At 36.7% G+C, this 26,592-nt stretch overlaps 1 protein-coding gene across 2 annotated transcripts in view; it reads right to left on the bottom strand.

Moving 5' to 3' along the window:
- The window catches only part of MAN1A2_1 (Mannosyl-oligosaccharide 1,2-alpha-mannosidase IB), a 50,229-nt gene that overhangs the window by 6,276 nt on the left and 17,361 nt on the right, over positions 1-26,592 (bottom strand). The window contains exons 5-8 of one of the 2 annotated variants that reach the window (XM_051211780.1): positions 23,409-23,624; positions 21,235-21,315; positions 12,881-12,975; positions 6,236-6,359 (exon numbers count right to left, since the gene is read on the bottom strand). In XM_051211780.1, coding sequence (XP_051071879.1) covers positions 6,236-6,359; positions 12,881-12,975; positions 21,235-21,315; positions 23,409-23,624 — 516 coding nt within the window. Of the gene's footprint in view, positions 1-3,646; positions 6,935-12,880; positions 12,976-21,234; positions 21,316-23,408; positions 23,625-26,592 lie in introns of those variants that run through there. The other variant, XM_051211782.1, reaches the window with a different exon arrangement.

Below are 26,592 nucleotides of genomic sequence, written 5' to 3'. Positions count from 1 at the left end.
ATCAAAACTTTATTATAGAAATGGTTGATGCTATATAAAAATCATTTACGAACATCTATCTTAGTTCACTTTTGTATTTTTATTTATTTATTTTAAGACATAGATATTAGTACAAGGAGGCACCAAATACATATGCGCCACATAAATCTCATTCGATATGTGTGAGGGCTGTGATACTGCCCGGGTGCCCAGACCGAAGCACGTGGTTTTCTTAGGGGGCCACACCCGGAGCCTTCAACCTGAAGGTCTGGTCCACAAGGCAGTGGAGCAACGTAAGGAGATGCAGTCCCATGGAAGCCGGTGACCAACAATTGGTTCATACGCCAAGAATCAGTTGTAATGGTGAGAGGCTATCTATTCTATATTTTACTCAACATTTCGAGTATCTTCATTCCTCTATACACAAATTCCCATTTTGTCATTACTACTACTACTACTACTACAACTACAACAACAACAACAACTACTACTGCATTATTTCGATTTATTTACGACTCATCTTGGTGATGTGGTATGGTCGTTTGAGCTATCACATGCTTATGCCTTGATCTCTGTTGATTATGACTAACTGAAATCAACTTTCACGATTGAAGATAGGAGACCATAAACTTTATCGTCGAATCCTTAATTAGTACATGCCACTAGGTCGATATATATGTAGCATTCAAAACTACAAATTGGATTTCATCCACTTATATTTTGTCATCTTTATTCTTTTATAGTCAGTCCTGATAATCAACCGACTTAGTATTTTTCTTTTCAACTGAATCTCGCTTTATTATTATTATTTTCATTACATTTTAGTCGGTGTTTATTTTTTTGATAATGAAAATATGAATTTCGCTTCCGGTGAGACAGCTAAAGAGTTGATCACTACTACAACAGGAATATAACCTTAAAGTCATTGGAGTAACTAACCAGAGTAAAATATTAGATTTATGCACCACTTCATGTTTAGATTACTTTAAATAATGAATTTACTGTATAATCTATCCAATTATTAAAAAACCACAACTGAGATCCTATTATGAATTAATTTGCAGACAGTCAGTACACTACTGATAATTTGTTGCTATATGAGCGTAAACCTGGATTGTACATCAAATATTGAACATAGTAAAAAAAAAGCGTTTTTTCGGTCATTAGCTTAGGTGGTCGGCATTATAAAAACTAACAGTGAATCCCAATCAAGTGTGAAGCAATGTATTAATTATAACTTTTACATTCTAAAAAAGAACTACCGAAAATGGACATTTTCGTATAAAGTCTGCGTGTGATTTGTTTCTCTATTTTCTTTTTATGTGATAAGAATTTTATACTGCATGTGCTTTTTGATCACTACTAGACAAAAACTATGAAAAAAACAACAAAATGTAAATTTTTATACAAAAAAGATGCGTACCATGCCACAAACAGTTTTTACACTATTTTCAACTTTTTTTTATTTACACAAAATGATGGCAAGAAAAGTGACTTTTTCGCTTTTGAAAAAAAACAATGAAAGGTTTATCTTCCACATGGGTACATTGTCGTATATAATTTTTGGATTGATCTATACAATAATTACCAAATATCGTTCAAGACATTAACAACGGAAACATACATATAGAATTTTTTTATTGTATTTAAATGGGAAGTATTACTTTAGGACTGGTCTATGTAAACTGAACTAATGATAAGGAGTGAAGAAGTCGAGAGTGTCAACCACTTAACTTATCTTGGAAGTTTCATCAAACCTAAGTTGGTTGGTGTCTGCTGAGGTCTCACGACACATTTAGAAAGGTCGGTTGACTATGTCAACTTGTGGCATAAGCGAGATGTTCACCTGCAAATTAAAAGACGAGTATATCGTGGAGAGATTTGCTCTGTTTAACTTGATGCCTATGAGACGTGACCTATAAAAATAGAGGATATTTGTAAGTTACCAGTATTTGTCGCAGATACATTTGAGGCATTCCTGGCGTATATTGGGGTCATAAAGTAGGGAATGATGAGGTACTAGACACAGGGTATTGGGTAAAGATCCCAAATCCATTCATAAGGGAGTGAATATTTATCGACTGAGATGGTCAGGACATGTATTATGTAAGCCTAATCACCGACTACTGCGATAACGGCTAGTTTAACGGTAGGTTGGAAGAGTGGCCAAACTAAGACACGATATCAATTAACGAAGACATCGGCTGTTGGACTATCCGGTTGGGGTCTGTTTAATGATAGTAACTACTTTTGACGAATGGCTTAAAATCGCCCGCAATGAAGCGAATGCAATCACATTGTCTTTCTGTAGATTACAGGTTCCTAAGCCACTTTATAAATTTGTTTCCCATTTCATGAAGTCATAATTTTTCTCGAATAGTTCTTTCGATGCCTAATCTTTTCTATTACCACTAATACTGTTACTACCTCAATTACTCTGGGATTTGCCCCAACTATTTCATCTTATCGTGTTAATGGGGTGTGGCAACCTAAAGTGACATGGATGTGTCCGATTTTAAGCGATGTATGTATGAGTGACTGTCATTACAGTAAGATGGTTATCACTGACTGCATCGGATCAAGGTTATGCGGTATCATCAATAGAATGAAGTAGAAAAGCTTGAACTACTACTGGATTCCAACACATCATTTTTGAAAGAAGTTATTATGCTCACTATGAAATCTAACATAGAACATTTGGATTGTACAATGTTAAGGTTGCATGAATATGAATAACAACAGTTGGCTAGCTGCTTATTTCTACTAAGTTTTAAGTGATTCTCTACCTGTAATATGAGTTTTATTGATCTTAAATCTATACAAATTACCACAATATACATATAAATAACTGTTATTACAAGTAACAATTTTTGATTATAAAAGTATACAACCACCGTGTCAATTATCCTACCGTTTATTTACAGATTGAAATGATACACATGAATTAACTGCTAATATAAAGACTATTTTACAATTCATAAAAGTAATCATTTATCCAATAACTACTGATGTATAAATGCATGTCAATAAACTGAAAAAATTATATATAGTCAATCAATCTTTCTACTGATTTCGAATGAATAAGATTATTATAATCGATTGTTACTGTATTTTACATTTGTGAAAATAGACACTTTTATTCGAATAAAAATGATCATATTTTCACAAACAGATACTATGTATCAACTTGTCATATAACCTATTTTGGCGAAAACAGACTTAATCAGCAGAGATAGACAGTGGCTGTTTGGGACTCGTCAACTGGATGTACCTGCATTTCAAAATTGATGTTCGCCCTGGGACTGGAACCCAATACCGCTCGCTTCAAACACCATTGCGTTATCTACTTAGATACAGAGTCCTGATAGACACAAGCAAGTGGCCACTCTGAGATGCAGGTACATCCAGCTGACGAGTTCCAAATAAGACGAAACGTGCGTCCTGGATTCCACTGCCAGCCAATATCCATCTGTGCTTATAATGCTTGTGACTTAAGGCAATATCGAGGCAATCCGCACAGGGTGCACATATGGCAATAAGAGACTGATCGACTGCAATCCCAAATATCAGTGGTTAGATTCAAGCAAGCAATACTAAGTGAATGAAAACAGACTAAGCTAGAAATTTAATAATTTTACTAGTTAACTAGAAAAAAAATACTACTTACTTACTTACGCCTGTTACTCCTCGTGAAGGAGCATAGGTCGCTCACGCGCATTCTCCATCCAACCCTGTCCTGGGCAATCCTTTCTAGCTCCGTCCAGTTGTAATTCATCGTTTTCATATCTGTTTCTATTATCCGACGCAATGTGTTCTTTGGCCTTCCTCTTTTTCGCTTCCCTTCAGGATTCCAAGTTAGGACTTGCCTCGTGATGCAGTTTGACGATTTGCGTAATGTATGTCTTATCCATTTCCATCGTCTTTTCCTAATTTCTTTTTCATCTGGAAGTTGGTTTGTTCTCTCCCACAGAAGGCTATTGCTGATGGTATCCGACCAATGGATGTTGAGTATCTTGCGTAGACAGCTATTTATAAATACTTGTACTTTCTTGATTGTGGTTGTTGTAGTTCTCCAAGTTTCAGCTCCATACAGTAGAACTGCCTTGACGTTCGTATTGAAGATACTCACTTTGATATTGGTTGAAAGTTGTTTTGGGTTCCATATGTTCTTCAATTGTAGGAATGCGACCATTGCTTTGCCGATCCTCGCCTTTACGTCTGCATCGGATCCTCCTTGTTCATCGATGATGCTTCCTAGGTATGTGAAGGACTCTACATCTTCCAGAGATTCGCCATCAAGTGTGATTGGATTGCTGTTCTCCGCTTTGAATTTGAGGACCTTAGTTTTCCCTTTGTGTATGCTGAGGCCTACTGATGCAGAGACTGCTGCTACACTGGCTGTCTTCATCTGCATCTGTTCGTGTGTACGTGATAGGAGGGCTAGGTCATCTGCGAAGTCCAAATAGTCTAATTGATTCTGAGCTGTCCATTGTATTCCGTGTTTTCCTTCAGATATCGAGGTCTTCATAATCCAGTCGACCACCAGAAGAAAGAGGAAGGGAGAGAGTAAACAGCCTTGTCTGACTCCGGTCCTTACTTGGAATGCATCTGTCAGCTGTCCTCCATGTACTACTTTGCACTGTAGTCCGTCGTATGAGTTCCGGATAATATTGACAATCTTCTCAGGAACTCCGTAGTGTCGAAGAAGTTTCCATAATGTCCTCCTATCTACACTGTCAAATGCCTTTTCATAATCAATGAAGTTGATGTATAGTGATGAGTTCCACGCAACTGATTGTTCGACGATGATCCGTAGTGTCGCAACTTGGTCTGTGCACGACCGATCCTTACGGAATCCAGCCTGTTGATCTCGAAGTTGGGCGTCTACTGCATCCTTCATCTGGTTCAGCAACACTCTGTTGAAGACTTTCCCTGGTATTGACAGTAGTGTAATGCCTCTGTAGTTTTCACATTTGCTCAGATCTCCTTTCTTTGGAATCTTGACGAGGTGTCCTTCTTTCCAGTCCGTCGGCACTTGTTCCTCCTCCCAGAAAAAAAACATGACAACAAAATATTGGTGTTCCATTGTTTTCACAGTAAAAGCAAAACTTATCGTTATGCCAACTATAAAAAAAGTAGTTATTATTATTTTACCAATCGATTACTTAAATATCAACAACACAATGAAAAATGTGTGTTCTGGCATAGAAATGATATTAATTTGATTATATTCACATTAAATTAAAACAACCCAGGGTAGATAACTTTAGAATGAAAAAAAAATAGGGAAAGCAAATCAGTCATATGAATGTAAGCTGTACTTGGAATGGAGTTTAGCAATTAAAAAAAACTTAGTATACAAGGCACAAATATAAACTCTTTACTATTGATGTGAGTGGAATACTTTCACTCCTCTGTTAAATTAGATCTTGCGTAGTGAAAAAATGGGATTCAAGAGTTTAAAATAGACAATTTGCTAATATAGTTTCAAAATAAAAAACAAATCTGTATTAATTAAACTGAAACACATACGATAGAAAAACATAAGTATGATGAATGTAAAAATTAGTGAGGTAGAATTACTAAAAATATTTTGTTTGTCCTACAGTAATACAACAATATAGCATTGCAAACGCATTTACAATAATTATCATAGATGATAATTACTTTGACAAAGATATTGTGAATTGAACTGTGACTTATCGATAATTCAATAATGCTGAAATAAGCTACGTCTTGTATCCTAGAATGCGAAGAATAACAACTAACTAATTGTAGATCGCACAGAATCATAAACTTGACTGATTAATAGAATGTTTTGAATACAAGTTCGACAATAATCAACGAAGAGTAATATTTAGCCTTAAAAAAACTCATGATTCATCTCATATGTAATCATTTGGAGTCATAATTTAAGTACTTTTGGTCCTTGATCAATTTTTGATAGGTAATCAACATGGAGCTAATCAGATTCTACCTAGTAATCGGGTTAGAATGATGGTCAAAAAATTATATGGACTGGGATCATATAGTAAACATATAACACAGGATGACTTTACAAAACCAAGGATGTTGTGGATCTTATTAACATGTTTTTGAAAATTACGTTAATTGTATACTGTGATGATTAAACTGCTTTTTTCTAGCACACTTATGCAACACTAGGTCAATCGGAAACAAGCTATAGTTGGGGGGGGGTAAGACAGTTCTCACTATTATTTTACATAAAAAGTAAGCAAACTACTTGAAAACAAACCTTTTCTGAATAGACCGGATTGCCAGTTAGCTCAGAAAGGTATTTAAATTCCATATGTAATGTACCAAACTCTGATAGAATTGAACATCGACCATTTGCCCAGACGAAATTCCGCTTATCTCCCCTAAAGTAATTCATAACAGAAGAATAGTCATATGATCATATTAGATAGAAATTTTTCCTTAATAGTTTAAGTGTAGGTAGAACACGAGGATGAAGTATTTAGAAAAATAATTATTCTTTCCACTTTTGCAAAGAGTTAGTTTTATTTAAATAGCTCTACAAAGAAGTATGGAGAGCAGGGGACCACCAATATATATGGTCTTCCCGAGACTTTATTTTTTTATTTGAACACAAATATTGGTACATGGGGGCACTAAATATATATCAGTCAGTCAGATACAACGTAGGACCAGGCACATATGTGCATCGGTCCAGGTTGCCATACCGCATCAGCACAACAAGATGAACACCGGATTCATAGCAGTGGTTAGGTCAAAGGTGGTAATATATAAAAGAAAGATTGCATGTAGAGATATAGTACAAGAAGAAAGAATTGGTTCGTAGAAAGAAAGATATGAAGCGATTTTAATCTCATAGTTTAAGGGAAGACAAAGAGTGTATACACCGACGCCATTGTGATCGATTCTGAGCCATGTCACCAAGAGTCTCCAACCATTGGTTACGATAGTCACGCGGACCCCAACCAAGTAGTCTGCATCTACCAACATGGCTCAGACTAGAAGTTAGTGACTTCAAGCACTGATGCCACGTTTTGGTTTGGCCGCCCCTAACTTTCTTCCAACCATCTCCAATACCGGTTAGCATTGCACGTCGTGGTAATCGGTATTCAGGCATACGTACCACGTGGCCTAACCATCTCAGTCGATGAAGATTGACAAACTCATCAACTGATTTACCATCATTCCCTAATACCCTGCGTCTAACCTCACTATTACTTACCCGGTGATCCCAGCAGACGCCAGCAATATTTCTAAGTCATCTGTGGTCAAATACTAGTAGCTTACGAGTGTCTTCTACTCTTAATGGCCATGTTTCGCTGCCGTAAATTAAAACAGAACGGACTGCCGTGCAGTATACCCGTCCTTTTTTTGATAGGCGGATATCTCACCTATGCCATAGGTGACGTAAGTTGGCAAAAGCCAAGCGAGCTTTTCGAATCCGTGTTGAGATTTCGTCAGACACCAACCCATTACGGCTGATCAGACTTCCGAGATAAGTGAAGTTGTCGACGCGTTCGACTACTTCACTCCCTATCCTTAGTTCAGGTGTTAACGCAGACCAGTCCTGAAGCAACAACTTGCATTTAGAGGGAGAGAAGCGCATTCCAAACATTCTGGCATTGTTGCTCAGTGCTACCAGAAGACTCTGCATTTCGTCAGCGTCTTCACCAAACAGGACTATGTCATCTGCGTATTCTAAGTCGATAAGTGGACCCCCTGGATGGAGATCAATACCCGAGAACTCAGTCGACGAGAAAGTTATTTCCATCAGTAGATCTATGGTGAAGTTAAACAAAAATGGAGAAAGTGGACAGCCTTGACGGACACCACTTGAGGTTGCAAAAGTAGATGACAGTTCGCCATAAGCTCTCACTCGACTAGTAGTGTTCGAGTAAAGAGCCTTTACAAGGTTTATGTACTTCTGGGGTACGCCTTTTAATGACAGACACTGCCACAGAATCTCGCGGTCTACAGAGTCAAATGCTGCTTTTAAGTCGAGAAAAACCACCATTGTCGGACGCCGATAAGTATGCCTGTGTTCTAGAATCTGACGAATGGTGAATATGTGGTCGATGCAGCCACGAACAGGTCTGAAGCCAGCTTGATTCTCTCGTGTTTGCAGTTCACGAGTCCTAGTTAAGTGTCCGATAATTATCGAGGCTAGTATTTTAGATACGATATTAGTTAAACTAATCCCTCTGTGGTTGTCACAGGATGATTTTGACCCTTTCTTATATATTGGGACGATAAGTGATTGTGACCAGTTAGATGGGATAAGGTCTAACTCCCAGATCTTATTTAAAATATTAGTCAACCTAATCGCTAAAATTGAACCACCATCCTTAAAGACCTCTGGAGCCAGTCCATCTGGACCAGCTGCCCTTCCTCGTTTCAGATTAACTATAGCCTTTTGAACTTCAGCAAGATTTGGGGGACCTACTTCAATGTTCCATTCACACTGTCTGGGAATGGAGGGTAGTTGTAGAGTAGCTGAACGCCAGCTGAACTGTTCTCTGAAATGTTCCGCCTATCGTTCTAAACGTCTGGACTGGGAGTAGATGAGAGTATCGTCTTTTTCTGATATAATCTCACTTACACTTGACTTATTAATTCCAGTTTCTTTTATTAGTCTGTAAAGCTGTCTTGTGTTCCCTATAGTCGCCGCCTTTTCCATCTCTTTTGCTTTCGTTACACACCACTGCTCACGGTCGTTTCTTAGACTTTTTCTTAACCTAGATCTGATTTGTTGTCGCTCTTCATCATGTTCGGAACCTGATGGGACGAGTTTGCGAGAATCCATCAGTGTGATAGACTTTGAAGAAATCCACTGGTTCTTTGTAACTCTGTGGTTTAAGTCACTAATAGATTTCATTGCTGTTTCCACAGCTGCTTGTATATCTTTCCATGCAACATCTGAGTCAGTCTCGTTTTCATAACTACCTAATTGTGACCTCAGTTGTTCCTGGAACCTATTTTTGGTTTTCTCGTTACTCAACTCAGTTCTAATGGGTCTTTTTAATGTGGCTTTTTTGCGTCCAGTGAGGCGCAAGCAGATGCGTTCCCGTGTTAGGGCGTGGTCGGAGTCCAAACAGGTACTCCAGAATGAGCGACAATCTTCTACCGACCCTCTCCAACGATGACTGATGGCAATATGATCTATTTGAGTCAATCGTTGGTTTGGTGCAAGAGGTCTCCAAGTTAGACGATGTCTCTCCTTATGCTTAAAATTTGTGTTTGCTAAAAATAAGCGATTGTCTGAGCACAGTTGCAGCAGACGATCACAATTATCTGTTCGTTGTGCCGGTATACTAAAATACCCACCTTAATGCCTTTCTGTTTAGTTTAAACTACCTATCTGAGCAATAAAGTTACCTGCTACGAGTACTATGTCTGAACGTTTAGCTTTTTGAAGAAGTTCAGATAGCTTTCTGTAAAAGTCATCTTTCACTTCATCTGAGCTGCAGTCGGTGGGAGCGTAGACAGAAACGACAAAAAGGCAACGACGTGTGTCCTTATCCTTCCGAGTTCTTACGGAGCCGTTTAGCCGAACAGCACATAGACGACTGTTGACGGGGATCCACTCTAACAGTGCTTGTTCCGCCCTCATGCTTAGTGCTATCCCTACTCCTGCCAGTCCACGAGAGCTGGCCATCGCGTCACCAGATACACGTAGGGTGTATCTCGTTGGCTCTCCGTTTTGCCGAAGTGAGGTCAAGTGAATGACCACACTGGAATCCTGTATGCGTGTTTCGGAGACACAGCATACATCAATGGAAAGAGACTCTAGGGTTTTAGCCAAGGAAGCCTGCTGACCGATTTGACATAGGGTGCGTACGTTGAAGGCTCCAATGTGTAGTTTGGAGCGAGGTTTCAGTAGACCTGGGACAGTGTTTTGAGCACTAGAATCGTTGGCTATGGTGACATTTGAGGAGGAAGCCGAAAGAGGAAGTTTAGAGTTGAAAGTCGATGTAGGAGGAATAATAGGAATTGAAGAGGAAGGTCGATTATGAATACAGTGGTCTTGGGTGCTGTTAGAGGTATGAGGGCGGTTATCACTTCCCGGTTGCCCACACCGTGGAAGGGTTCTTCTGGAGGTACCTGAAAAGGAAATTGGATTAGAGGTGGTCTCAGTGACCTGAGAGCGTGACCGCAGTGCCCAAGGGACAACTGCTTGAGGCCGGTCGCGCACGGCCTTTTCGTGGGAGGTTTTTGACGTGTTAGCTCCGTTCTTCAAAGGGCCTTACCGCCGGAGACGGAAATCCGTGAGGTAAGGTGAGGTGTGCATTTTTAGGGTCAACCTTTTCTAACCCCACCCCTCTTTGTGGGAAGGCAGCATCGCTGTCATGCTGGTTGTCTGAAGGAAACACCTTACTGCTGTCACACCTCTGTACAGTCAGCAGTACGACTTCGCCTTCGGACCTTGGGTTTGTTGCTTATAGTCTTACCGCTCTTCAACCGACCTGTCTGACATGGTAGGACCTTGAGGAACGGTTGTTCCAGACAGTATAGCTCGGTTGCTTCATCACGATAGACAAGCCCGACCACCACGTCAAGGTAGCAACAACGGTCGGGACTAAATATATATGCGCCACACAAATTTCATTCATTGTGTGTGGTGATGATGATGATTTGAAACACCTATAATCGAATCAACATATGATAAACATTTTAATCAATAGTCTGATAAGATCTTTCGAATAATTTTCAAAGGAATAAACAAAATGAGTTATTTAGATTACTTTTTACGTTAAACGTGTGTTTAGTGTATGAAACATACAGTCCTTTGAATACAGCAAGATTTGTGGGCACTAAACGAAACGGATGAGTTTTGTGGAAATAGTGTTAACCGTTGATTCAGTTAACTACAAGTAAATTCGGATTGATATATTGTCCAAAGATATCAACAAATATGTAGGCCTAGTAACTTTAGTCAAACCAACGATGTAAATGACTAAAGAATAAAACGAATTGATAGGAATTTCAAACTGATTACAAAAACATGAGTATTGACTGGCTGATTCGGTCCGCATAATATGAGTAACACTTATCGAGTACGTTTGAACTAAGTAAATGAATTACAATCTAAAAAATTATTTTAAAAAATACTCGGCTTTTAGCAACATGCTTTATATAACTGTCGACCTCCTGAAATTAAACTAAGTAAAACAGGTTTCGAACCCGTCATTCAGCCGTCGAAACATGAATGTTTTGACTACTTAGCCAATACGTTACTTAGTGCTTAAAAATATCCAACAATAGCAGGTACTTAGAGTATTATCATTCAATCTCAAACACAATTTCACAGGACAAAAATATGCAGCGATTTAAATAAAAATGTTTACTAATTACGATGAGATTTATAAACTTCATTAACTGAAAATTTAAGATATCCAGAAACTTAATTACTAACTATACACACTATATTTGTCATTATGACAAAACAAACTTTCATTCAAAGTCTGGAGAATGGTAATTTATATAAATATCTTTTTAAATAAACAATATTAACAAAAAATAGCATGAATTGGTTCATTCCGCAGGTGATAATGAACACATGGAATTATCTGATAACAGTAAAACAACACAAGAACGAAAATAAGTACAACTAATAGAGTAGATAGGACTGACCACCAGGTAAAAGCAAACTAATGTATTTATTCATATACGCACACACAGACCCAATGGAAGAGCACATTCATATTCCCATAGAAAATGAGGTCAACTACATGTAACTAATTATGATTATCCTTTAATACAGTATAAACTCATATAACATTTTAATTAGTAAAATTCGTTAAAAATATTACTGAAGAATATACTTAAATAAATAAGCAAATATAAATATATGTATCCTAACAAAGGATGCAAAGATAAGAGGTTTAAAGTGTAGATTTGTATTTGTACAAATGTAGATAAACAGACATAAAAACTTATGCAAAATAACATTGATCTAAAATACGTACATGGACTAGATTTGAGAAAAAATATACACCATGATCGATATTACAGAAAAACAAACAGTATATTTTTACGGTTAGTTAATTAAACCTAGTGTGTATTATTACTAAAATTAAGAATACAACTCTGCTAATGTGTTAAATGTGAAATTTTTGTGTTTGTCTAAAAAAAATGTAACAATCGGGCATTTACGTAAAGTTGTAATTTGTAACTCAATTGTTTAGCAGTATATTAAGTACTACAAAACTGTTACCTGCTACAAATGATGACGTAGAGATATTTAGCTCAGGAGGATGATTTAGGTAGAGTTTCGTTCTTTGAACTGGACGGCTTGTTTGTAGCGCTTTTACTGTTCTTCTGAACAACATCATCAGAGCAAACTTCAGGTAGAAGCTCCACGACCAAACTATCCAGCTCAGAGAACGAAATTCCACTTATATGATGATGTATTTTAAGAGTAACAATAACTTCTACAGAATGGTTAGCTTGGGTTAGAAGAGAAATAAATTTTATTCACACTACTGACACATAATACGACAACCATGAGCAATTTGAACTAAACCACCGAATAATATGTATCAAATTCAGTAAAGTTAAGTGTAGGAGCTCGATTGAAAAATCTCCAGATGTGTATAATTACAATGTCTTAAGGAAAGTATAACTGCAATAAAATATCATAAAACTAATTTTAAAAGATGAACTGGATTAAATGAATTGAAACGGAAAAGTAAACAGGTGTGTCTACAAACTCAACTATAAGGTCGTAAAAATTGAATCACTCATCAGCATATTTCAAGCAAAGCATATAACATAACAAGGAGTTAAATGTTAAAACAATGAAGGCACGCACACATTATCATTTTAATCACCATGTTTACCACTAATAAACAATATTTTCAGTTGGTATAAGTAGAAAGAAAAATAAAAACAAATTGTTATTTACGTTTTCAAATTGATTAAACTCATTGGAATTCCACTAGGTGTATCAAATGCAGGTAATAAACGTTGAGCAAGTTCAACCGCTTTAGTCAGTAAAATCTGAAGTAAAAAGAAACAAAACCAAACAACAATGAAGATAGGCGATAAATATAAAGAAAAAAACAAAGAACACTTATTATGAATTAAAATGAGAAATTAATGTCTATAAAACAATAATTAATTGTTGTTTACAGAAAGTCTGTTTTTACAGAGAATTATTTCAGGCTCTAAAGGTACATTTTACCTTCATAGAATTCATTAAACTTGAAAATTAAAATAACCAAGTGGAATACGAGATAAATGCTACCGATGACAATTAATGATGGACATGTGAGATTGTCAAATGACTTAAGTTAAGAATTTAAACCACCTGTTTCCAATTCAATGATCTGCAGGTGAAGTGATCGCTGTGAGACCTGGAGGCCTTCGTTCAAGGCTTCAAAGCTACTAGAATGAGATATTTATTCTTCCTAATTTTCAATGTTTGTTTTAATGAAATCAATATGTAGTGTAAAACTACAAAATAATCAGTGTTCGAAACGACTAGACTATTGAGTTGTAAAAGTTGGTGTGATGAACTCGAAGATTTATGAAAATTATTATACACAACGCAGTAGCCTAGTTAAAACTCAGCTGAGGTAATTAAAGTATAATAGTATGTTTAGAAAGATGAGTGATCAATGAATTATTTTTGTCATTAAGTTTATTATCGGTAGCAATGGAAGATTACCGAACGGAACACATTCGAGTTAACAAAATATCTTGTTTACTTTTGAACAACATTATTTATCAAACATAAGTTTTCATAATGAAATAGCACAGTATTTTGTCTAAGTATTTGAAATTTATTTAGACTAAATGCGACTGTAGTTTCGGAGACAAAAGTAATGGTGTAAATATTAATATTTAATGTATGCGCCTTTGAACTGAAGTTGTCGAGTTTAATATAAACAAAGTAGGACAAAATGTATTGAAGAACTGCTCATATATTAATATGCTGGGAAATAGTACTGCAGTGAAGTGAACATCTATGTTGCAGATATGTGTATATTAAATTTTAGCGGTTTTCATCGTACTAGGAAAATACTGAACAACTGTAATAGCCACACAAAAACATTTGTACTAAAATCAAGGGTTATAAACAACCAGTTACTATTTCCTTAGTAAAAATTGTATTCACATAGCGATGAACAATAATGTGTGGAATACATTTTGAAGTTGACTATCAAGTGATAAAGTCAATTCTCCGTAATACAATTCAACCAAGTGCTGACCGTGAATAGTTATATATATATATATATATATATATATATATATATATATATATCATTGATTTACTGAGGAGGAAATCTACTTATAATTGACTTAATTATTAATACCGAGTATTAATAAGAAATGAATTCCCTATTCTAAAAAACGTTTCCTATTACAAGCTAATAACAGACTAATAAAGATAATTTGCTATAAAGAAAATGAGATCAAAACAGAACGAATAAACAACGTGTATCACAGTAATAACATGCTTATTAAGATAGACATGCACAAACAAATAAATAATCGATCAACCACAATAATATTTATGATTAAAAGGTAAAAAACAAACAAACAAAATGAATAGCATTTCGAGATAATAAATTTAGAACGGCAAAATGAATTATTTGGTTAAGAATTGCTATATGGTCAGTTGTGATAGTAGGGAGAGGATTTCATTCTACAATCTGAATGATCGGTTATAAACTAATCAAAATCCCAGTGAAACGATTGGTTTAGATTTAGTCAAATTATTTATTTTATGCAAATCATACTACTTGTTTATATAAAAACAAAAACATAGGATATGCTCAGATTGTTTAATTTATTATGCTACTGAGAATAAAGAGTAAGAAGGATAACAGTGCATATATTTTTCATTTCAAAAAGTTTAGTTTGAATCACAGAAGATATATCGACAAATGAGGGGGATAAGATGATAGATATATTAGTATCATTGGGAGTTCATAGTATATTTAGTCCACTGTGTTAAAAGCGGAAACATAATTTGTGTTAAGCATGAAAATTCTAGAAGGTCTAATGTTTGGTGGAACACTTTTGTAAAGTACAATAAACAGTAATGGTAAATGAAAGGCATTTTGATGAACGAAATACATATGTTCTTCGTATTGACGGTTTCATACCTTTATTTAGAGCGAAGAGTACTTTGTTTGTGAATACAAGTCCAGTCCTTTTTAGCCTTAGTTATAGAGTGGAAAGTACTATTTTATAAAAGAGGATAAAATTAACCTGGAAACAATTAGTTTGGGTTTAGTTTTGTTATTCTTTAGTCGATAAAATTTTATGAATTACTTAGTGTATGTTATGACAACATTCTATCATGAAAACAAATATCACTAATTTTTTCCAAGATGAATTAATAATGATTATTTATGACAATTTTGTCCAGAATAATCTTGGCCACTTATAATACATAGGTAGAAAATTTTTTTCACATATTATTCTAAAAAACTTTGAATTTTGCATCAGAGAAAAAACAACACTTGGACAAAGAGACAAATATGAAACAAAACATAGTTTTATGAAAGTATGTTGACAGAGAGAGAAGGTAGCTCATAATAGCATCACCTAAAATTAATGAAGATAACTTTTCTAAGGAATGACAAGAATGTAGAGGTAATGTTATGATGACCTATATAAAGAAGTGTAGTGTTTAACATTTAGAAGACTATGAATGACAATATCTCGTTTTGTTTTGATAACATTTTAAACTACTGATTTGACTTAATTCCAATTACAATCAGTAGATATTATCAACGAAAAGTGGTTAGAACACAGAAGGCTGAATGATTTTGAGAAGCAGTTGCGTACAATGAGTGATTTATTATGTAAACCAATATAATATGACTTGAAAGTGGATAGTAATCACTTTTGAAAAATAACGTGTACAAATATGAATGCATTTACATCTCTACGTATTAGATAAATAAATTATACGTACTTTGGTATTCATGATAATTACTAAATGAAAATCATGTGTATGAGAAACACTCGACTGGAAAGACACAATAGATGTATATGGTTGTGTATAAGACATAAGATTTTCTAACTTATTCAATTAAACTAAAGGGTCAAGCACGTCATAATAATTATTGTTATGAATTAAGGTAGTTTTTGTAAGGAGTACAATATGAAAGTAACTGATATGATGGTGAACCGGGGGATTACTGAAAACTTAATATTATCAGTATAAAAAATTAGAAAGCATTAGTTAATAGTTTTTATGTTTTACTATCCAACAGTAAAAAATATGTAAAAAGTTCACTTGATGAATGTACAAATATACACTTTATTAATTAAATGTATTAACTAGTATATATATATATATATATATATATATATATATATATATATATATATATATATATATATATTCCTTCAGTGCAATTATTAATTAATTGAAATCAACTCATTTCTTCATTTACATTTGACTTAGGATATCCCTACTTCCTTTAATGCACTTGTAAACAAATAAATCTGCGAAAAAGTGCAAAACGATAAAACAACAAGAGCGAGTAACGTGCGCTAAATAATAAGTAAAAGCATGAAATTGGAAGAGTAGGAAATAAATAATTTTTAATTGGAATACAAAATTTGCGATTGTTTTCCATCAACACTTGATACTCATTTTTAGACAATAATTATTGTGTACCAGTGTGGGGTAAAAAGAAACTCCAGCGAGTTTATGATACAGTGTAACTATTATCCAATGTTATTAGTAAATAACTCCCACAGAAAGCAATCATAACATGACTACATAGACGACAGCGTCGTAGTAGAATGTTGATAAATCTATCTTGAAGCTAATCCGTGCTGTGAAGATAAAATCGAAAAAACAAGACAATAGGCAGGAGGTATGCATATTTATAGAGAGAAGTTACAAATTATTTACATAGCACATATATATAGCCTTCAATTGTTCATTCTCATCTTTCGTTGTGTCTTGTAATCTGAACTATCTTCTCGACTGGCCTCCAAGTTTCCTGCCAATGCTGTGCTTTCGATGCACCGAAACTGTTCACTCTGTCTGACAACTGTTGCTAAATCGATACCACGTTCCACTACACAGTAACTATTTTAATGAGACTTTATGGAGAGATGAGTTCGATTTGTAAATGCCTTGGTACGGCCGCTCTCCCTCTCGAAATACTCTCACACGGCCACGTGTATACAGCCTCTGTCAGGGAAGTCCTACTCATTGCCTTCTCGTGGCGAGGGTGTTGTTTATGAAAATGAGAAGACGAAAAGTGAATGTCCGGCGCGTTAACCGGATTCCAAACCAATGGTGCACATGGGCTCCAGTATCCTGCGGGAACAAATGGCGTATGAACCACTCGTTGGTCACTGGCTACCATGGGATTGCATCTCCTTACGATGCTCCACTGTCCTGTGGGTTAGACCTTTAGGTCAAAGGCTCGGGTGTGGCCACCTAAGATAACCACCTGCTTCGGTCTGGGCACCCGGACAGTATCACAGCCCTCACGCAAATATGATAAACTGCCTATAATTATGGAAACTACTTTACTTGCTTCAACTAACAATCAAATTATTATTATTATTATTATTACTATTATTATTATTATTATTATTATTATTATTATTATTATTTACCACATTATTCACCCTCTTTTATACTTATACAGCGGCTAGTCTTTGGTGGAAATTCGACTGTATCTAAACGTTCTCGTGTCACTGTCCGGTTGAAATTTGTATGTTACCACCGAATACGAGGACTGAAGCAGTTTTTCTGAAACCACGTGCGCCATTCAAACTGGCTGCCTTCAACGTTGGCACACTCATGCAGGTTGGACAACATATAGGGCTGGCTATGTCTTTGGAAAGTCTTAATATCGATTTTTGTTGTCTATCCGAGACCCGTATTCAAGACTCTGGTGAAGTACTACAAAATTCGCTCTACATCTGTCGCTTCGAAAAGCTTGTTTTACGTGCGCTTATCCGGGGACCCTGTGGCATCTTCGTCTGGACTCGCTGGCGTTGGTGTCGCACTAAGCGCTAGAGCTGAGGCAGCACTAGTCGATTGGATCCCCATTAATAGTCATTTATGTGCTGTTAGATTAGAAAGTTCAATTAAAAAGAGAAGAAATCGGCGTGAGAAACGATGTCTTTTCGTCATCTCCGCCTATACCCCGACAGATTGCAACCAGTATGCGATCAAGTATGAGTTTTACCACCAGCTAACAGTTCATCTACAGAAAGTGCGTTCGACAGATATTGCAGTATTAGCCGGAGATTTGAATGCTCAGGTCGGACGTCTAGGCACAACAGAGAGTCGTCTAGGTGACCGATGGGGACTTGTTGGTCGCAGGACAGATAACGGGGACCGTCTACTGCAACTATGCACAGACCACAACCTGTTTCTGGCTAGCACTAACTTTCGGCACAGTCATCGCCGATGTGCCACCTGGCGTCCTCCCTCTGCATCTCAAGCCTGGACTCAGATTGATCACATCGCGATCAGCTACCGCTGGAGTGGTTGTGCACAAGACTTCCGCTCCTTTTGGAACACCTATCTGGACTCTGACCATGCCTTGGTCTGCGCCAATCTTGCCTTACTTTTCAGTGGACAACGAAGTGACCGCCATCAACGGATTGATATTAGCAAGCTGGTTGCAACTTCTGTTGCAAGTAAGTATCGAACCGAGCTAGCTTCTAGGCTAGCTACCACTCCACCGAAAAGTATAGATGAGCATTGGTTGCAATTGCATGACGCCATGAAAACGGCGGGTACAGTCAGTTGTGGGTTCGCGAAACGTCCCGCTTATAAGCACTGGGTTTCTTCAGGCTCCTTACAACTCATCGAAGCCCGTCGGTCTACTCCGGGTGACCGTGAGTTTGACCACAAACGACGACTGTTGCGTAATGAAATTGGACAAAGCTTGCGTAAGGACCGAGAAGCCTGGTGGTCGAAGCGTGCTAATGAGCTGGAAGCAGCAGCTGCATCTGGTAACTACCGGAAGCTCTTCCAACTCATCCGAGCCACTGGCAGCAAGAAGTCTGGTGTGAGTGAAACAATCTGCGAGGATGATGGGATGCCAATCAATAACATCCATCGACGTCTTGGACGATGGGCAGAATTTTTCGAAAGGCAGTTCAACTGGCCTGCTGCTCCGGCAACATCGGTCAGACTGTCCTACCCTGCATGGCCGGTGACAACTGATCCACCAAACGAGGAGGAAGTCCGCAAGGAACTCCAACTCTTGAAGCGTTACAAATCACCTGACCCAAATGACTTACCTCCGGCTCTTTTTAAAGATGGTGGTGACTTTCTGACTAAGGAATTGACGACGTTATTTACAAAGGTTTGGGAACTAGATAGTGTACCAACGTCATGGAATGAGTCGATAGTTGTCCCTATCTTTAAAAAGGGTTCACGTCGTTCCTGTAACAACTATCGAGGGATAAGTCTACTTCCGATTGCGTCCAAGCTATTGGCTTCCGTCATACTTCGTAGGTTGTTCAAAACCCGAGAAAGATTGACTCGCGAGGAGCAGGCAGGGTTTCGTTCTGGTCGAGGATGTATTGATCATATCTTTACCCTCCGCCAAACGTTAGAACACCGTCATACTTATCAAAGGCCAACAATCGTAGTGTTTCTTGACATCAAGGCTGCCTTCGATTCGTTGGACAGGACCATTCCTCTTCAACTTTGCCATCGATGACATTCTGGGAACAGCTCTGATGGATGTAAGTAATGGTGGTATGGATTTGCTGCCTGGAGAAAGACTTGTCGACCTTGAGTATGCGGACGATATTGTCTTACTGTGCGATAATGCCCAAGGCATGCAATCCGCACTTAATCAGTTGGCAATCAGTGTCCGTAGGTATGGTATGTGCTTTGCACCTTCGAAGTGCAAAGTACTTCTACAAGACTGGCAGGATTCCAATCCTGTACTCACCCTGGATGGTGGGCAGATAGAAGTAGTCGAGAAGTTCGTGTATCTGGGTAGCGGCATAAGTGCTGGTGGGGGTATGAGTAATGAGATCAATGCACGTATAGTGAAAGCCAGAGCGGCTTATGCCAATCTGGGCCATCTTTGGCGCCTGCGTGATGTTAATCTGGCTGTAAAAGGTCGGATCTACAACGCGTCGATGAGAGCAGTTTTGCTCTATGCTTGTGAAACCTGGCCTCTCCGAGTTGAGGACGTTAGAAGACTCTCTGTGTTCGATCATAGCTGTCTCCGAAGGATTGCTGACATTCAGTGGCAACACCATGTCAGTAATGCAGAGGCTCGGCATCGTGTGTTCGGGCACAGAGATGATAATTCAGTTGGTGTCACCATCTTGAAACACCGACTTCGGTGGCTTGGACATGTTCTACGAATGTCGTCCCAGAGAATTCCACGTCGTGCATTATTTGCCGACTCTGGGACTGGTTGGAAGAAGCGGAGAGGTGGTCAGTGTATGACATGGTGTCGTGGTATGAAAGAAAGCTGCAAAGGACTGGCTTCTGTCGGTCCTTCACGACTCCCTGGTTGGGGTCTGAGAGATGGTGCTACACAGTGGCTAGAGACGTTATCAGATATGGCTCAGAATAGAAGCCAGTGGCGATCCTGCTGTAACCTTCTTTTACCTTCTTCATAAAAAGTGGTTGTGTCTCCCTTACCTGAAAGATTTCTTCTGATTGCACCTTTCCGTTCCCTCATTTCTACCATACTACCTTACACCAATCTCCTCGTTATTGTTCTCTTTTTTTTGCGCTCCTTAGCTTTTTTTCTATTTCTCTTCGAATTCTCATTGTTTTGTGTGGCGCATATATATTGGCGCTCTCTTGTACCAATATTCATGTGTTCAAATAAATAAATAAAATAAATGGTGTTTCACAAAATTCATAAGACGTTTAGTAACAACTGGTGTGATTTGAGATCTAAAACGATGACTATCCAATGCTGCTGGTGACAACTGTTTCACTCCCGACATGACTGCACTCTATAAGCTCTAATATTTCAGGATTTAGTAAGAGGATTGAAGGTTCTGGGTTCGGTCACTTAGTCGGGTCGTGTGTGTACCCAACTAAGGAGTTCCGGACTGGGATGAAAAAACTCTTCAGTGCTTGATAATTTTTAATGGTACTCTATATGAGATCAGTCTGCAAGGAAATCTACATACAAACCAAATCAACCCCCATAAAAACTCCTACGAACAAAAAATGTAACTATTTCACGAGATAGTAATAATGATAATGAGATTATTTTTATACCGGACATCAATCAATGTGGAAAATAACTTTTATATTTAAAATAAACCTACAGGTTTTCTACTGAACGTGTAAGCAGACAGCAGGCCACCAATATACCTAATATTGAATTCAAACACGGACACCTGAGTGTTCTGTGAAGGAAAAGTTCAAAGTACGAAGAATGAATTAAGTATTTAAAATCTCAAATATTATATAGAGTAATAAATTTGTTGACAGTTAAATTACAACAACTTTTTCTCACATAAGATGAAATGGTACGATGATGCAGTTTAATTTTAAAGTATAAACATAATTTTAATTTACTACACAATCTTAATGATGAGTAAAAAAGTCCACGTATACAAATGATTTTTTCTCCATATCTACCTAAATATAATGCGGTAAAACGAGGCAGACTGGTGACAATGCACTAGTTAAAACATCTGTTATAAGTAGATGTCTGGATGCTGAATAGCTTGAGTCGAAAAGTTCATCTATTAGTTGAAGCATAGATATTGTGAGCATACTGATCGATGTCTGAATGAGCTGTATAATTGGTGATAGATATAATTTCCGTGAAAACTAGATACTTATAACACAGAGAAAAAAAAACTGAACAAAACACACCAAACAAAATATTTATCAGAAAGATATAAAAACAATGAGCAAATAATTAGCTATTTTTCACAGGAAATGATAATAATAAAAAGCTACTAAACAGGATTATTACTGACTGACTACGTTGTCTAAACATTAAGTCACAACGGTACCAACTACAACTAGATCCCTAATAAGTTACTGATCAATCGGTGGTTTTAACATTTTCGGGGGAGATATCTTGAAACTATGCAATTCTTCGACAGTTTATCAAAAGAATCGAAACGAATTGCTAAGCAGCAGAATCTAACCTTCACAAACACAGTTGGACGTCGTTATAATATCTTAAGTGAGGTTACAACAGTCGACATTTCCACATAGTTAACATCATATTACAACAATCAAGTATGCATTATCATTCACCTTAATCCATTGAATTAACTTCCTTGCTGAATTTATTTATATAATTAAAATGAACAATTCTCTGATCACTTATGATTACTGTGATGGTTTTTTTAATAACCAGAGAATACATATAACAATAACTTCTGTGAACAATTTAAGTTCTGGTCTTTAGTGTCTATCAGAGTTATAATTAGTTGTATACGCCATTGTAATATAAATTTTAAAGAAAAAACAAAAATTAAGCATTATTGTTATTACTAAGTAATAAATTGTACATTAATCGTTAGTTTTCACTATTATTATTATTATTGTTATAAACTTACTAAAGTTTGTATAAGAAAACCCAAAGTATGAACATACTACAGTTCATGTGATAGAAATACATAAGTGTATCTATCACTACTAGTAACAGTGTGTATGTACTGGACTAAATACAATATAAAATCTATAAAGATAATTCAAATGAATTCACAGCATTCACCTATTTGCATAAAATAAGAGAAGTGAATAACTCTGTGTTTGTTTGTTCTTCAAACTGGTCATCACATAAAATTGTGAAAATTGTTTTTGTTGATAATAGTCATTTCACTGTATTCGCTTTTTTTAATGTTTTTCTAGTTTATATCAGGTATATATAAATATATTTACTTATTACATCTACGTGCTTTCACAAATTATGAGTAACTGATAAAATCTAATCCAGAGAATAACACTTTATTACTAACGAATGAACGGGTTAGACTATTTGCAGGCAGATTATAATTGTTTATAAATTAGCGTTATGCAGCTACAATAAAACAAAAATTAGAATGACACTGTAAGTTGAACTTCAAACGGATGAATTTTACATAACTTATTGTGATAAATTCAATCGATTGGATCAAATAAACGAAAATAAAACAAGTCATAATGAAATGTGCTGTCACTTCAATAAAATGTGAACATTGATGATCCATAATCGAAGGGATGATTTGGTATCTTAGATGGTGAATGCTGAGTTCTAATGATAAAACTGACCACAACAAAACATTTAAGCTTATGAATTTCAAGCAGGAAGGGACATTTAACCAAAATTACTTCGATAAATCATAACAAAGGTTATTAAAATACATCTTGCATTATATAAATAAGTTTTATGGCTTTGATTAATTCCATTTCATTCATTACTTTTTATACTTAAAGCTAAGAAAGTTTCTATGCATTTCAAAAATGTATATAAAATGACAGAATCAAAAATAGATACTTTGTTAAAATCCAGATTCATTTCTATCCATTCTACAGCTGTGTTGAATTCTTTGTTCAAATTCATTATGTACAAAGTATCCAAACTATCGACTAAGGAAGCCCCGAGTGGTTCATTTCCAAGTACAAAGGGTAAGTGGCCAGTTTTTGAAAACGGTCTCAATTCATTACTTCCCCATGCATAGGTAACATAACCATTCCAAGCAAACTTCATCATCTAAAGTTTATCAAAAAAATACACAAACAAAATGGATTACAACTTGAAAATATACTCTATAATCCTCAATAATTTTAGAATCCAAACTTTAAAAGCATAATTACATAAACAAATACAGGGGGCTGAAGATCGATAACTGTACAAGATGGGGCAATAACATTTGGAAAATTTCAATATTTATGCTAAGCTAATGATAAAAGCTGATATAAATTCAGAGACAAAACAGTAAGGCAGTAAATTTTGTAAAGATTGATCTATGACTCCCAAATGTACTATATACATTTTAATCAGATTGCAATTGTTTTTCAATTTTTCCTTAAAATAAACAGTAAAGTTGTGTAACACAGACATAACTGACTACTTGTGGACGTCTGAACGACTGTAGTTTCTTTTTAATTTACCTAGTAATTATACTTGGGTAACGCATTATAAGTACGCGTACTTTGCATAGCCTTACTAGAACAGATATTATATTCCATGCAGTTTAATTTCCGCACACGAATATGCTCGAATGAAATTATAAATGATAGTAGCTTGAGTTCAGCAACCGTAAAAAGTAAAGGACCGAGCAGTAAAGAATTATTCATAATTTTACCTCATATTAACAAATATTATAAAGCATTTTACGAGTAAAGATATACTTTATAAATATTTTCGAATACACACAAAGAAACAGAAGACAGAAGAGTTAGTAAGAACATTACAATAATGATTAATTTTGTTGGTTGATAGATAAATTGTAAGATTCCATTAAAATAATACGAACAATTAGTAAATCTTGATCACGTCTACAATAGAAGTGTCGATACATGAGACATGATGTTAAAAGATGGAGTAATTTCTGCTTTTAGTTATTAGTCATTTATTAGTATTTGAAACGGAAAACTAATATAGATAACAATCACGCTTTAAACGGGCAAGTTCTGAAGCAACAAATTGAATTTAGAGGAGGAGAAACGGATCCCAAACACCCTTACACTGTTGCTCAGTGCTACCAAAAGACTGCATTTCATCAGCGTCTTCACCAAACACGACTATGTCACTAGTGTATTCTAAGTCGACAAGTGGACCTCCTGGAAGGGAATTAATTCCTGAAAATTCCATCGACGGGAACCTTATTTCAAGTAGTAGGTCTATGGTGAAATTGAACAAAAATGGAGATAGTCGAAAGACTTGTCGGACACCCCTTGAGGTTGCGAAATCAGATGACAGTTCGCCACAAGCTCTCACTCGACTGGTAGTGTTCGAGTTAAGAGCTTTCGCAAAATTTATGTACTTTTGAGGTGCGCCTTCCAATGAAAGACACTTTCACAGAACCTCTCGCTCTACAGAGTCAAATGCTGCTTTTAAGTCAAGAAAGACCACCATCATCATTTATCTATTTGAACACATAAATATTGGTACAAAGGGGCACCGAATACATATGCGCCACACAAGTCACTTGATTTGTGTGTGGCTTGTGATACTGCTCGGGTGCTCAGTCTAAAGCAAGTGGAAGCGTGGCCATAAATGAAGAAAAGGCAACGACGTGTGTCCCTATCCTTCCGAGGTCATTTAGCCGAACAGCACATAGGTAACCGTTAACAGGGTTCCATTCTGAAAGTGCTTGCTCTTATGTCATACTTAGTGCTACTACCTTGTATGTGTGTTTCGGAGACACAATGTACATCAATCGTATGAGATTCTAGGATTTTAGCCAAAAAGGCCTGCTGGCCGATTCGACATAGGGTACGTAAGTTCAACGCTTCAATGTGTAGTTTGGACCGAGGTTTCAGTAGACCTGGGACAGTATTTCCTACACTAGAATCGTTGGCTATGGTGACACATGAGGAGGAAGTCAAAAGAAGGAGGTTTAGGGTTGAAAGTCGACGTAGGAGAAATAACAAGAATTGAAGAGGGAGATAGATTATTATTACAGTGGTCATGAGTGCTGTTAGAGGTATGAGGGCGGTTATCACTTCCCGGTTGCTCACACTGTGGAAGGGTTGTTCTGGAGGTACCTGAAAAGGAAATAGGGTTAGAGTTGGGCTTAGTGACCTGAGAGCATGACCGCAGTGCTCAACGAACAGCTGCTTGGGGTCGGTCACACACGACCTTCTTGTGAGTAGTTTTCGTGTCAGCTCCGTATTTGTTGGGACCGTGCCGCCGGAGACGGTGCGCGTGGGATAAGGCGAAGTGTGCATTTTAAGGGTCGACCTTCACTAACCCCACCCTTCATTTGTGGGAAGGTAGTATCGCTGTTATGCAGGTTGTCTGAAGGAAACACTTTACTTCCATCACACCTCTGTATAGTCAACAGTACGACTTCGCCCTCAGACATTGGGTTTGATTATTTTAGTTTTTCCACTCTCCAACCGACCTGCCTGGCATGGTAGGATCTTGACGAACGATTGTTCCAGCAAATATAACCTGATTGGCTCATCGCAATGGGCAAGCCCGACCACTACACCAAGGTAGCAACTACTACCGTATATGTCAATGTAAAACTGTAACAAAAACATAGCAACACTACGAACGTACGCACGTACATTTCCATCTAATGGAACAGAATATACGAGTACAGGAAGGAGATTGGTTTATATGGTATGGAAAAACTTACATAGCAATTTTGTTAAATAATCACAAAATGAACTTGGCAGCAAATGGATGTTTATAGTCTAATATACAATTCAAGCCATATTTCTTTAAACTAGGAAACTTCAGCAAGTTCCTCTACAGTAATTTTATCAGTAAACTGAATTTAACCATGAAAGCTTTATTATACCTAATACAATTACAATGATTACACGTAGAATATATCACCTGGGGAATCATAAACACTTGATAATATCCTTTCGATTATTGTATTATTGAATAAAAAACCAATTTGTAATAATAACAGTAACAATGTATATTCTGTGGACTTTTAAAAACACTGTACCAATTTATAGACATGACCAAGTTTCTGTGTTTAAATAGTATGTATAAT

Source organism: Schistosoma haematobium, chromosome ZW (assembly GCF_000699445.3).
Source record: "Schistosoma haematobium chromosome ZW, whole genome shotgun sequence".
Taxonomy (NCBI): domain Eukaryota; kingdom Metazoa; phylum Platyhelminthes; class Trematoda; order Strigeidida; family Schistosomatidae; genus Schistosoma; species Schistosoma haematobium.
Note: the sequence above shows the minus strand (reverse complement) of the source record. Positions and strands in the feature narration are given on the sequence as shown.